At 40.3% G+C, this 12,257-nt stretch overlaps 2 protein-coding genes across 7 annotated transcripts in view; both read left to right on the forward strand.

The window, feature by feature from the left end:
• Positions 1 to 5,949, forward strand: part of PODN (podocan) — a 31,705-nt gene extending 25,756 nt beyond the window's left edge. For all 6 annotated transcript variants that reach the window (XM_046944901.1, XM_046944900.1, XM_046944899.1 and 3 more), the window contains 3 exons: positions 1,127 to 1,275; positions 3,375 to 3,574; positions 4,923 to 5,949. In XM_046944901.1, the coding sequence (XP_046800857.1) occupies positions 1,127 to 1,275; positions 3,375 to 3,537 (312 nt within the window). In that variant the 3' untranslated portion in view covers positions 3,538 to 3,574; positions 4,923 to 5,949. The remainder of the gene's footprint in view (positions 1 to 1,126; positions 1,276 to 3,374; positions 3,575 to 4,922) is intronic.
• Positions 5,950 to 7,865: 1,916 nt separating this feature from the next.
• Positions 7,866 to 12,257, forward strand: part of CPT2 (carnitine palmitoyltransferase 2) — a 60,147-nt gene continuing 55,755 nt past the window's right edge. Inside the window, exon 1 of the mRNA XM_040704679.2 lies at positions 7,866 to 7,962. The gene's annotated coding sequence lies outside the window, so the exon portion shown is untranslated. The remainder of the gene's footprint in view (positions 7,963 to 12,257) is intronic.

Consider the following 12,257-nt stretch of genomic DNA (forward strand, 5'->3'; position numbering starts at 1 on the left):
ATGAGTTGGTGCACTGGAGATTTGACAAATAACAATCAGGTCTAAGATCCTGATTGTGCAAGTACTTAGCATGTGGCCCAGTCCACACTGTTACCATGGAAATCACTGAAGACTGCCTGCAATTGCAAAGCTAGGCATTTGCATAATTGTTGGCCAGACTGGGATTATGTTGAGAATAAGAGCAATGAAATCATTACAATCGTCTGCAGAACCGTAGCTGAATAATGTGCCCAGTATGTCAGCTTGGGAAGTGCTACATACAGCATATCACACTTATTTTAATCAATTTCTTTGCTGAAGACTTTTCTGAGGAAGTGTCATGACCTGTAGTCCTGATGTCTTCATACACTGGTCTGTGTGAGAATATTTCCAGGTGTTTTTATGTGTGATTGTATCTAATATAATCATAGCTAGTGAAGCATTTGCAATAGCAGCTTCCAAGGACTTCTCAAGCATATCTGAAACCCAGTCTGCTTGTAATTCACTGTAAGTAGTCATGGGTTAAAGCCTGAGGACAGACATAAAGACGTGTTGGGGCTGCTTAACAAAACAGCATGCATGGCATGTCCTGTCAAATCGTGATGTTAAATGGTAGCACAAGAGAGCAGAAATGCAGCAGCCACCTTTAACTTGCTGAGAATTAGATTAACTCACTTTATGCTACAGTAACCTTCACTTCAGTTTCCACTATGAACTCAAACAGAACCTTTCTGCATGGATGACACCCTACCATTTCCACTCTGCACATAGTGTTTGTTCTTTTCCTCACCTCACCAGAAGGGAAAGGTGTAGTGAGCAGACTCACTAAAGTAACATCTGAAAAACAAAGCTTGTTTCCAGATGATTTTCAGACCTAAATCCTGGGTGAAGCTTTACATAAACATCACACTTCTGTACTGTTATCATCCTAAGTTTTTTATAAGTGCACCTATATGTGTGTTATACACATACGAATGCTTCTATATTTACATGTATATATGCATAAAAACAGTGGATAACATTTGGAAAGAGAGGTGTGTGTATACAGCCAGCTTTTGAAAGCTTATTGTTAAACTTCTGTTTTTGGAGTGTTGCTAATATTCACATTTGATTATTTATTGAACCCCTTGTTGTCTCTTCCTTGCAGTCACTCGACATGGCTGGCAACCAGCTCACTTCGATCCCATCAGGCCTGCCAGAATCTCTGGAGTATCTGTATCTTCAGAACAACAAGATCACAGTTGTTTCAGAGAATGTTTTTGAGTCCACACCCAAACTAAAGGGAATTTACCTCAGGTGAGTTCAGGTTTCTACTTCAACACACAAGACTTTTCTTTTTTATCCACTTTACTGTAGCTTACTTTCTAGAAATTATTTAAAATTTTAGCTGTCTTTGTTTTATAGAAATTCAGTGAAGCTATGCTCATCTGCTGAGGAAAGACATGGATACATAAAATGTGCTCTTCAGAGAGATTTGCCTTTCTGTCTTTATGAGAATGGATTAGACATGTTAGAAACTCTGGGAACTTAATGTTTAACACTATCTCATAGTCCAGTATTCAGACTAACGGCCTACAGCTCAGTAATAAGACTACAGCTCTGCCTGTGTCTGCTGGCCCTGGCTTTTCATAGTGTACAAAAACCTCCTGTCGTGTGACTTGCATGACTGATGTTGACATGGTGTGCGTTTCTGCGATAGTTTTGTCAGAAACAGATGTCAACGTTACCAGCTATCACAAAGGTGACAATTATGGAACTGAATTTAGAAAGATTTCCTGTTTTTTTTCCCTACTCCATCATTTGGATGAGAACTTTGTTTATGAAACTGTATATTTTATAAGTTGCAGGTGGCAAACTTTTTTTACACCAAATGTAAACTCACAATAAAGTAACTGATCTAAGCAGAGTTACTGAGGACTTATACCACAAGAAGGGAAGCCAGGATCTGGCCTGGTAATATATTCGATTTTAATCAAACAAAACATTAATGAAAAGAGTGCTTAGAAGAGACTTATGAAAACCTATGAAATATGTGATTAAGCTGATCCCATGCTTGTGTTCAAAAAGCCTGGGATGCCCTTCAGCACAAGACTAAATATGGCCTTGTTTTGTCTGTATGCAGCAACACTGTGCTATAGTTTGGAATCGTACCTTTTTAGATGAAAGGTTCCATACCAAGCAAATAACATTAAAAAGTCTGGTGTAAATTAGAGCAGTCTGTCTATTCAGCTGCTCACATTTATGAGATTTTTGTGAATGCTTGGATGCAAACCAAAAACCACATACCACATTCTATATTTCTATATAAAGAGAAAGAAAGGAATTTGCAGAACTGTTTTTCGCTAACATATTTAGGAGGGAACTCCACCCAAGTTAAACTGTATTTCCTAATGGGTGGCTATTAATCCCTGTAATAGTGTGAAGCAATAACATACATCTGGAATATTAGACAAAATACAATTTGAAGCATGTTCAAATGTAAGAATGAAGCAGGAAATGTGAGGGGCTCTGAAACTGCAGATTCGTTTATTTACAATTTTGGAAAACAGTGTAACAGATGAAAAGGTTCTGCACGTGTTTCTAAGGAGATCCTTTGTACCAGCATTGCATGTATTGCCGGAGAAGAATTCAGCTGTCAAGGGATGACATGGAATCTCATGGAAAAGCAAGTTGCACTTTGAAATGTGTGCTATGGAGCAGATGTCTTTTCTGCCTGGGAAGGAAAAAGCAGTATGCCAAGAGAAGGAATCTGTGGGGGAGGAATTCCAATACTATGATCTTTTTCCTTGCAGAATACAGCTAAAGAGGTGGTCGTAAGGGCCGGGGCAGAGGTTTTCTGAGAGCTTGAGTGGCGAACTAGAAATCAGTGGGAGATGCTTAACATTTCCTAGTATTTTCCTGCAAGATCCTTTGCAGTGATACACAGTGCTGTCAGAAAGCTTTGTTCAGTCACTGTGTTTGCCTGCTTCATAATCTTTACCTACTTTCCTTCTCTTTTTCTGTCCAGAGAGGTCAGTACTCTGTTTGCAACTCTGTGCGCCTGGAGGAAAAAAAAACAATGATGGATCTGGAGGGGGGAACATTGGTTTTGAGCTTTGACTTTGTATTGTCATCCAGGACCTTTGCACACTGTTGGGACCCTTGAAAGATAATTATCTTCCCATATTCATCATTCTGCAGTTCTACATTGTTCAGTTCTACACGTGAAGAATTCAACGCCAGCGTTTTAGCAGTTCTGCTTTCTTTACGAAGGCTTTCATTTCTAAGTGCTGTTGTGTGCCACTGTACAATTAGAGTAACTGCTGAATGATTTCCTCCTACTCTCCTCTCATTTCTCTCTTGGATATGGAAACGGGCTTATTTTAACAGGAGGGTCTTTTTTTGTTTGCTTAAAGGTTTAATAAAATTGCAGTTGGAGCACTGAAGGTAAATACCTTCCAAAGTCTGCAGCACTTACAAGTACTGGATATTGAAGGGAACCTTGAATTCAGCAACACTTCAAAGAATAAGGATGACTCAGAAGAGGAGCTAGAAGATGAGGAAGATGAGGAAAACTGAGATAAAATGTGAACTCACACAGGCACACCATTGGAAGGTAACAGCTGACGTTTAGTTAAATCACGGACTCAGTTCTCAGACTCCTGTGTAAATAATTCCAATTTACAAGTATGATTGAAACTTAACAGGAGGTTCAACAGCTTTCACCCAAACATGACCAGGCATTGCAGAATCCAAAAAGGCAGAAAATACATTAATTTGAAAATGAAACAATCAGTAAATATCTTTACTTTATTGGAGGCAATGGACTTCTCATGGTGGCTCCTGCTTATAACCACAAAGATACAGTAGATAAAGATTATGGTTCTTATTTACCAGCTCTGCTTTTTTCCTCCTTTTTTATTTTTATTTTTTTTTAATAAAGGTATTTCATGATATTATTAGGTAGCTCATTTAAGAGGAACACAAAGAACAAACTGCAAAGTTTAATGATGCAGAAGACCACGTGAGCTGGAAGTGGATTAAAAAAATAAGACAAATTAAAGAAGGATAGACCCATCAGGGTCTGTTAAACACGATGCTAAGAAGCAACATCTATTTTAGGCAAGCCTTAAATCACTGACCACTGGAGTGTGTAGGAAGATAGTACTGTACCTGGAATATTTCTTATGGAAAGAATATCCACTTCAGGTCACTTTGGGATACAGTATGCACAGCTGAATTGATGCCTAGTTCAGGATAGCCATGCTTAAGTTCTTAGAACAGCCTATGATTTGCTACTGGTAAGTCTTGGCAAGGGTACATCGATCACTTCACTCAGACTTACTGAAAAGCCTCTGGACGGTTACAAATTGCCATTGCTGTTGACTTTAATTCCAGACTGGTAATCCTGACCTTAAGATCTCAGTATTCCATAACCACTCTGGCCAGCCACTCTTTTGTTTTCGAATGCAAAAGAAACAGTGAGGAGAAATTTGTATATGAAGAGTATGTATTTTTCCATAAGAAAAGACATCTCTTAAGCCTTTCATGCTTAAAAGAGATTATGAGGTTCAAGACAGTACTATTTACTGCTGGGGAGTTAAACTCCAACACTTAGAAATTGAAATAAACGTTTAGCTTAGTCCCAGAGCAACATTTTGTCACAGAGAGTGACACAAGGAATTGCTAGAAATAGTGCTAATTCACTGAAAAGATGATGAGGATTGGAAAGGACAAAAGCTACTGGGAAAGTCAAACGGTAGACCTCCAGGCTAGGCTATGTCCAATCTTTGTGAGAAAAAAAAATATATATGTAATCCAATATAATTATTAGAATATATGCAGCTTTATCAGCACATCTGTGGTTTGGAGCATGTGCAACTTTTCAGCAGATACTAAATTTAGCCTGTTATGAATTCTGTATTCTGTTATGTAACTGATTTTGTTTTTCTCTTGTTTTGCAGCGAAGCATATGGAAAATTACATATATTTCTATGTGTATATATCTATATAGATATATATATAGAACACTTAGCAGAATGTGCAATGAATTATACAGAAACTGTCATGGCACTGGGCCAGGCTTATGGAAGACAGTGTGTTGCAGTGCCTTATTCAGGGAGAGACCCTGAATGCCTTTCCAAAGCTTCCAAATCATCTTATACAAGACCCAGGATCATAAGGGATTGCTTTGGAACTCACAAAAGCTGGCTTTTGTTCCTTGTTTCTCTTCCTTCACTGTTTCCATCTGTAATAACAATATGGGACTGTTTTGAACACATGCCTTCAAATGCTGTTTTTGTCACTGTATTTTAAGTGAATTATGTATTATGCTTCTTTTCTTTTCTTGCACCCCAAAGAAGCTGTTGTTGATCAGACGAGATGGTTATTTGCAGTAGTTTTATGTGTGGAGCAGTATATGAAGCATTTGGGTCATCAAGCAGCAGCAATAAGTCTGGATTAAACTATTCATCTGTTAGAACAATGTGTATATTTGGATGAGAAAAACAAAATAAGGCTGGATCCCATAGTATTTTATCTCTACTGCCACTGCCTGCAGTATATGCCTATTTTAGAAAGTTTTTAAGATACAATGATTGGTCCTATGAATATATATAAAAGAAACCTCTGTCTACTTTCCAAAGGTTTGGTATAGTTTGTGCCTTGCTGTTGTTTGACCACGTGGCAGTTGTGTGAATGTCTCGGAAGATATGTCCAGAAGACTGAATATCAGTATGCAGTATGATATATGCAGTAGAATTTTTTTTACATATTTTATATCATTTATGTTAAGAGTCAGAAGTGAGACTAATGAAGCAAAAGAGATGAGTGAGTGGAAACTGTGAAGTGTCACCAGAAATGTCTTTGCTTATTTCAAGTCTTGTGACACTCCATGTTCTCATAATCTCTTAATTTAAACCCTCACTGTTGAGTATATTCAGCTCCTGTCCAAATCATGGAAAATAAAGAAACCAAGGAAAAGAAGATTTACAGAGGTACTGGGATGGCAGAGTTCCTATTTGTTTATAATAGCCTTCTTCTGAGGTGGCTAATATGTTTGAGGAAATGCTCTTTTCTTTTGAGGATTTCTGGTTGAACACATGTTGTTTTGCATGCTGTATTCCAGGATTTACTTGGAAACAGTTGGCCTGCTTTTTAACCAGCTGTTTTTCCTGATGGAGAAGGCTTAATTCCACACTCTCCCTTTGGGGTCATGTAGCACATGACAGTAATTTCAAGTTGATATTTTCTTAGACAATTTAAGATGGTCATAAGTCACAGAAGAAAAGATTAATTATTGGGGGAAAAAAAACAAACAAAAAAACTCAACCCATAACATGGCCCTGAACAATTACAAGCAAAAACAAACAAACAAACAAACAAAACAAAACAAAAAAACCCAACAAACCAGACAAACACATTTTTTAGTATCAGCTATACAGATGAGCAATAGAATAGCATTCTGACTTTTGGGATAGATTTGTATGTGAAATATTTACAGAATATAGCTCAAATCGATGAGTAATTTCTAGTGGTAAACCCCAGTGGCAAGTTTTGCTAGTCTTTGGTGAAACAGATCTATTTATTATACTCCTGAATAAGCTGACAATTTGCACGATTATACAGTTTGATGTGGAAGTGTTTGATTATTTTTAAACTTTAATGCCTTGCTCTGTGATTCTGTGAGAATCTGCGCATTGAATCTGTCCTTTGTATGGGAAGATTTTTCTCAGCAACAGTAAGAAAAAAAACCCACTGCCCCTCAGCACATTAAAAGCCAAACCAAGCTCGTAGTTTGCTTAGTTCCTCCGAAAGGATAAAAGGCTCTTTGAGAGATTATAATGAAAAGTCAAGTCCGCAAGACTCAGCACACACGTTTTTCTTGGCTAAGAATGGTACCTGTGATCCCAAGGTCAAACCCAAACCTTTGGTGGAACAGGACCCACATACAAAGTCTTATTTTTATGGCCTTGACTGAAAACGGGGAGCTGGGAAGCTGGCTTCTCTTTAGGCCAAAAGGTTGGGCCAAAAAGAGACAACATAACCATGTGACATTCTTCCTGTGAGATGCTCGGACTTGAGAAAGAGAAGAACAGCAAGTTTTTAATGCTGACATAGATGTTATGGATAGTGAAATGCTAAAGTCTGAAACATTCAGTTGGCAACTTTAATCATAAGTGTGCATTTGGACATGCTTGGTATTCATGTGTGGTCTGTATGTAAACTGAGATCTGGGTTTATTTGATATGTTTCTTTGAAGACCATGTTTCCTCATTACAGAGGGTACTGCACAAAATGGCATTTTTCTGTGGCTGGATACACTTTTACCCAGCAGCAAGACTGCAAATGCAGCACATAAGCTTTAAAGAACTCAGTGGGTGCCAAAAATAGCCCGTGGATAACAAGCTTTTCCTTCAGATGGTGGGCACATAGCCCAGCTGTGCTTACAGTGAGGATGGGGCCCTTTGCAGCCGTTCTCCCCTCTGTCTTTGTTCATTCATCTCCAGGCCCCACAGCCATACTCTCCCAAAGAGGGTCCCAACACCTGCTCCCACCTCTGCACCCCTCTCCTCATCACATTCCCCTCTGGCTAATCCTGGAGGCTTGTTGTTGTGGATTTCTTGGAAAAAAAGGCCAAGGATATAAGGATACGTAATATCCAGTGGTTTTGTCTCCCTTCAAGAGGAGAATTACGGCCCTTTGTCTTTTTTGGGTGCCAGGATGGCACTGGGGCCATCTGAGGGAGCCCGTTTCCCTCCACTCCCCATGTTCACAGAAGCGAAGGGATCTCCCCGCCCCAGTCGGGCAGAAAGGCCCCGCAGAGGAGCTGGCGCCATCCCGCGTGCTGTGAGGAGCAGAGGCGCAGCCCAGCGGTCCTCTGTGGGGAGGGCGGTGTTGCCCGCTGAGCCCTTCCCGCCAATATGGCGCCCGGTGCGGCCATGTGTGAGGGACAGGAGGACCTGCAGGTGACCGGCCATCCCCTGCCCTGTGCAGGCAGGAAAGGTGAGTTGTGGTGGGTCAGGATGGGACTGGGAGGACCCTAAGGAGCCACCAGCACCCAGCCCTGTGCTGTAACAGCATTGCTGCAGGCCTGCTTCCCCCTGCAGTCACCAACCTCCCTCCGTGCAGCCCCCTCCCTGTCAGTCTACAGTCGGCTGATGTTCTGTGGAAAACAGAAGTTGCTTTGGGGACTTGGAGATTATTTTTTCTTAGCTCACTCCCACAATTATCACTGGATTGTCCATTAAAAGGGCAGCTGGGGAAAGGTGCTGAGGGGTTGGATTGGCAGCCCTGCCCTCGAGGCGCCTGTGGTACAACCCCCTACTGCTCATTTGCTTTGCAGGAATGGTAGAAGGAGCTTCTGAAAAGAATGAGGATCTAGAGTAGTGGAAGTTACATATAGGCAGGAGTGAGGCCATGGATGTGCATTAACAAAGTAGATGAGGTTAGGAAGTGTACTCCTTAGGACCCAATTGCCTTTTTCCTGCTCCTTGGTGGTCCACACAGAGGGGAGAGCAGGAGCACACCGCTGCCCTTCCTCGAGCTTCTCAGCTCTTCCTTTATGCCATCATTGCAGCTGAACTGCCTTGAATTTGTGGTGCTTTGCCAGCAGTTATCCTTGGCTGCACGGGCTGAGCAGCCAGGGAAGTATCTAGGCTGAAGTTGTACTTCACTGTAGCAACTTCTTAGGTTGGTCCTACTGTATTTCTTTGAGCGCAGCAGAAAGAAATGTTACTGGTAGCTGATTGAACTGCCTTTGCACTCCTTTGCTTCCTATGTCAGTCCTGTTAGATAATCTTAAAAGCAAAGAGCCTATTTTATCTGCACCTTTGTAAAGCAGAGACACAACTGACTCTTCTTTACATGCTTTTAGTGGCTTAAGACAGCAGAATGTGATTGAAGCTTCATGATTGTTCTCTTTTGACAGTCGTTCCTGATAGTTCATGATTTATTTGTCACCATGTTGGCCCAGCCCACTCATCTTTTTCTAAATTGTACTTACAAAAATGTAGTAAGAATAAATACATTTTTCAAACAGTATTTTTGATGGGAAACAGTCTCTTGGAAAACTTCTGTGATACATTCCAATATTCTATTAATCGATTTAACTCTGTACTGTTATTGGTGAGTCTTTCTCTGTGGGTTTGGGAATAGTTGTTCTAAAAACTTTAAGTATATTTAGAGTTCTATGTAATGTGAATTAAGCTTTGTTTATTCAAGGCATTAATTCATGGAGATCATTGCAATTGCTTTATTATGTTGCTAATGTAAAAACAGTGAGTAAACTCCCCAAAGAGCTCCATTTCCTTTAGTGAGGAAAATCTTGGTGTGCCCTGTAGCTCTGATTCATACTGCTATTGTAAAGTCAGCCAGCTGTGAGATGTATGTGGAGGCAGCAGATGATAAATGTGTTCTAATAATGCAGTATACAGTGTTTCCATAAAAATTCTTCAGTAGTATCCAAGGACATAAAACAGTCCATCAATAAATACCTACTTTAAATGGTTTTAAACCAGGCTAAGGCTGTTCTACTGCACAGTTGTACAGGCTATTTCAAGTTTTCCCCATGATAGTTCCAGAATCTGTTTTTAGTCTGTGATCATCGTCCTGTTGAGAATGTTGGTTCTGATAAAAATCCCGATTGATTTACAAAATTCACAGCTCCAGTTGCAGACAAGAAATGAGTGAGTCTCCTGCTTTTATTACTTAGGATATAACTGTGTGTTTGTTGACAGGAATTAGCTCTGAGAGGTTTTACTTAGGGTATATATTTTCTGCAGGATTAAAATGAACTTTGATTTACATCACACTGTTTCCTTCTTTGTGGTGGACCTCTCAGTCAGGGTTGTTTAATTGAAATGCAGCTGCAGGATAAAACCCATAGCACTTCACTGGCACACTGAAGACAAAACTGCTACAGCGTGATGCACCTTCATCATCCTCAGCTTCAAAGATTTGACATTGGAAGAACCACCTCAGTTGTTTCTACCCTTTCTGTAAAGCAGGCAGGAACAACTGAAGTGAATTTTTTCAATGCCAGACCAAATAAGAACAAGCAAAATGAGTCTGCCTGGCTGTTCCCACCTGCTTTATGTAGAGGGAAGGAAGAGTACATCTGTGATGCAGATAATCTCTAATTCCTTTTGTGAAATCTCTTCTGGAGAACTGCATATTACTTGCACAAAAAATATCGTAAGGAACCATACTGTAGTCCTACATATGGCTCCAGTGATAAAACAACTGAGAATGAGAAGTTTCACTGGAGGGTCTCTCTATCTATCAGAAGAGAGCTTACAGACTCCCCTTCTGAGCTTCCTGCTGGAGTTAGGTTCAACCAGCATGCAGGTTGCTGTACCCTCCTCCCTCCTAACTCCACTCTTCTCACATATTTGGTTAGAAAGGACTTAATGGCAGAGGAGTATTTTCTTCAGTTAGGAGAGGGAAAAGGTTAGATGATTTTTCTAAAAGAAAGAGTACACATTAACTGAGTAAACTATCAGTAACATACAGACTGCCCAAATCTCTACACTTAGAACTATTTAGAGTATTAAAAGAGAAAAGAAAGTGGAAGATTAGGGTTAAAAATACAGTTTAACTGAGTTCTGTACAATTTCCATATGCCTTTAATAGCCTAGTGGTAAAGCCCAATAAAACCACAAGAAGCAATGAAATCATAATGAAAGATCTCGAGGTCAGTTTTGTTTTTCTTTTGGTTTTGCCATCTAGCCCATACAGTATTTTGTAGCAGATGTAATTTGAGATATCTGTGGACATAAAACACGTCTTGTTTTGCTTCCCCTGCTTTTTCCATCTTATTAAAATACCCGGCTTTGGGGGGAATACCACCAACATGAGGTATTACATCCTTGGTAGGGAAGTTCAAAGGCAATGCTTAACTACGGTATGTTTCATGTGGTGGGTCACGTTCTGGCTTTCAGCTAGTGTTGTTTGCATGCACATACAGGCATATGTTTCATTTCTAAATGAAATGCAGATACCTCTTTGTGATGAAAGATGGCTGCGTTTAAAGAAGCAGATGGAGAACCCTGTATCTTAAAGAAGAAAAACTGCTATGATGGAACCTGAAAAGGAAAACTGAGATCTGTCCTGAGCTCTTCTGTATTTCCCAGTGCCATGGGAAATCTGGGGTTTTGTTATGACTTTTAACTGGAAGTGCTTCAGCAACAAGACTTGCTTGTTCTTGTGCTGAACTGAATGTTCAGTGCTAGTTTGGATGGCAGCATATGCTGTCCCACAAAAAACATTTGTGAGAATACAAATAACTTTTCATAATATCACAAACAAGAGAAGGAAAACAGTCATTCCATTAAGTGTATAGTCTGTTCAGTAGTTTTCAGTGAGTGAGAGGTAGCCAAGATCTGGCCCTGATCTGTGTGTCCCAGCTGTTTGTGAGCACATGTAACCCTGCCTGCTTTGCCTTTAGTGTCTGTCCACAAGCAGAAGCTTTGCAAGGAGAGGGGTTGCATGCTCCATCCCTACATCTTCAGCTGCTGGTACCCTCACCTGGGAGCTGAGAAGGAAAAGAGATTTGATTCTATTGCAGAGGAAGAAATCCTTACAGTTCACCTAGCAGTACTCACCATCTTGTCTCCTTGAAGCCTTCTTCATTCCTCCCCCCAAATTCCACTCAGTAACAGACTGCTGCATTTTTACTTTTACAGCCCGTAAAATATCTGAAATTTTCTGTGTCACAAATCTGCCAAAGGTCTCAGCTGAGCCTAATCCATTCCCATGAATCATCATGTGGGCTGTGGAGATGTAACTGTTGCTAGGACATAAATGATGGATTCTGGAGTTTTGTCACTTAGAAAAGTGACAGTTCCTGTGAATATTCTGGGGAGTGATTCTGTGCTTCCAGGGAGACAGAAGTAATCCAGGGTAACCAAATATGACCCCTGATTGTTGACATGTTGGCGACTGATTCATCCTTGCTGTGCAACACCCTTTTGAATTAAAAAGTATGTTCTCTTTGTTTATAGATGGGAAGCAAGCCCTACATTCTTGTGGTCTTTTGACCATGGATCACATGAGAAGTCTGAGAGGTGAATAATGACCGCTAAAGCAGTGGTCAGCCTTCCTGTTCTATTTCTCTGTCCCATTAGGGGTTATGTGGAACAAACTCTCTTATAAATTCCTGAAGTATCATTCAGCATGCTCCAAAGCAGTTAGCAGGGCTAGGAATTTAAGCATCTTTAGCCATCGTAGGCTAAAGTGAGAAATTTAATACATCCATTTCATTTGCAACCCAGCCCTTAATGAATGGATGCATTAAGGTA

Source organism: Gallus gallus, chromosome 8 (assembly GCF_016699485.2).
Source record: "Gallus gallus isolate bGalGal1 chromosome 8, bGalGal1.mat.broiler.GRCg7b, whole genome shotgun sequence".
NCBI lineage: Eukaryota > Metazoa > Chordata > Aves > Galliformes > Phasianidae > Gallus > Gallus gallus.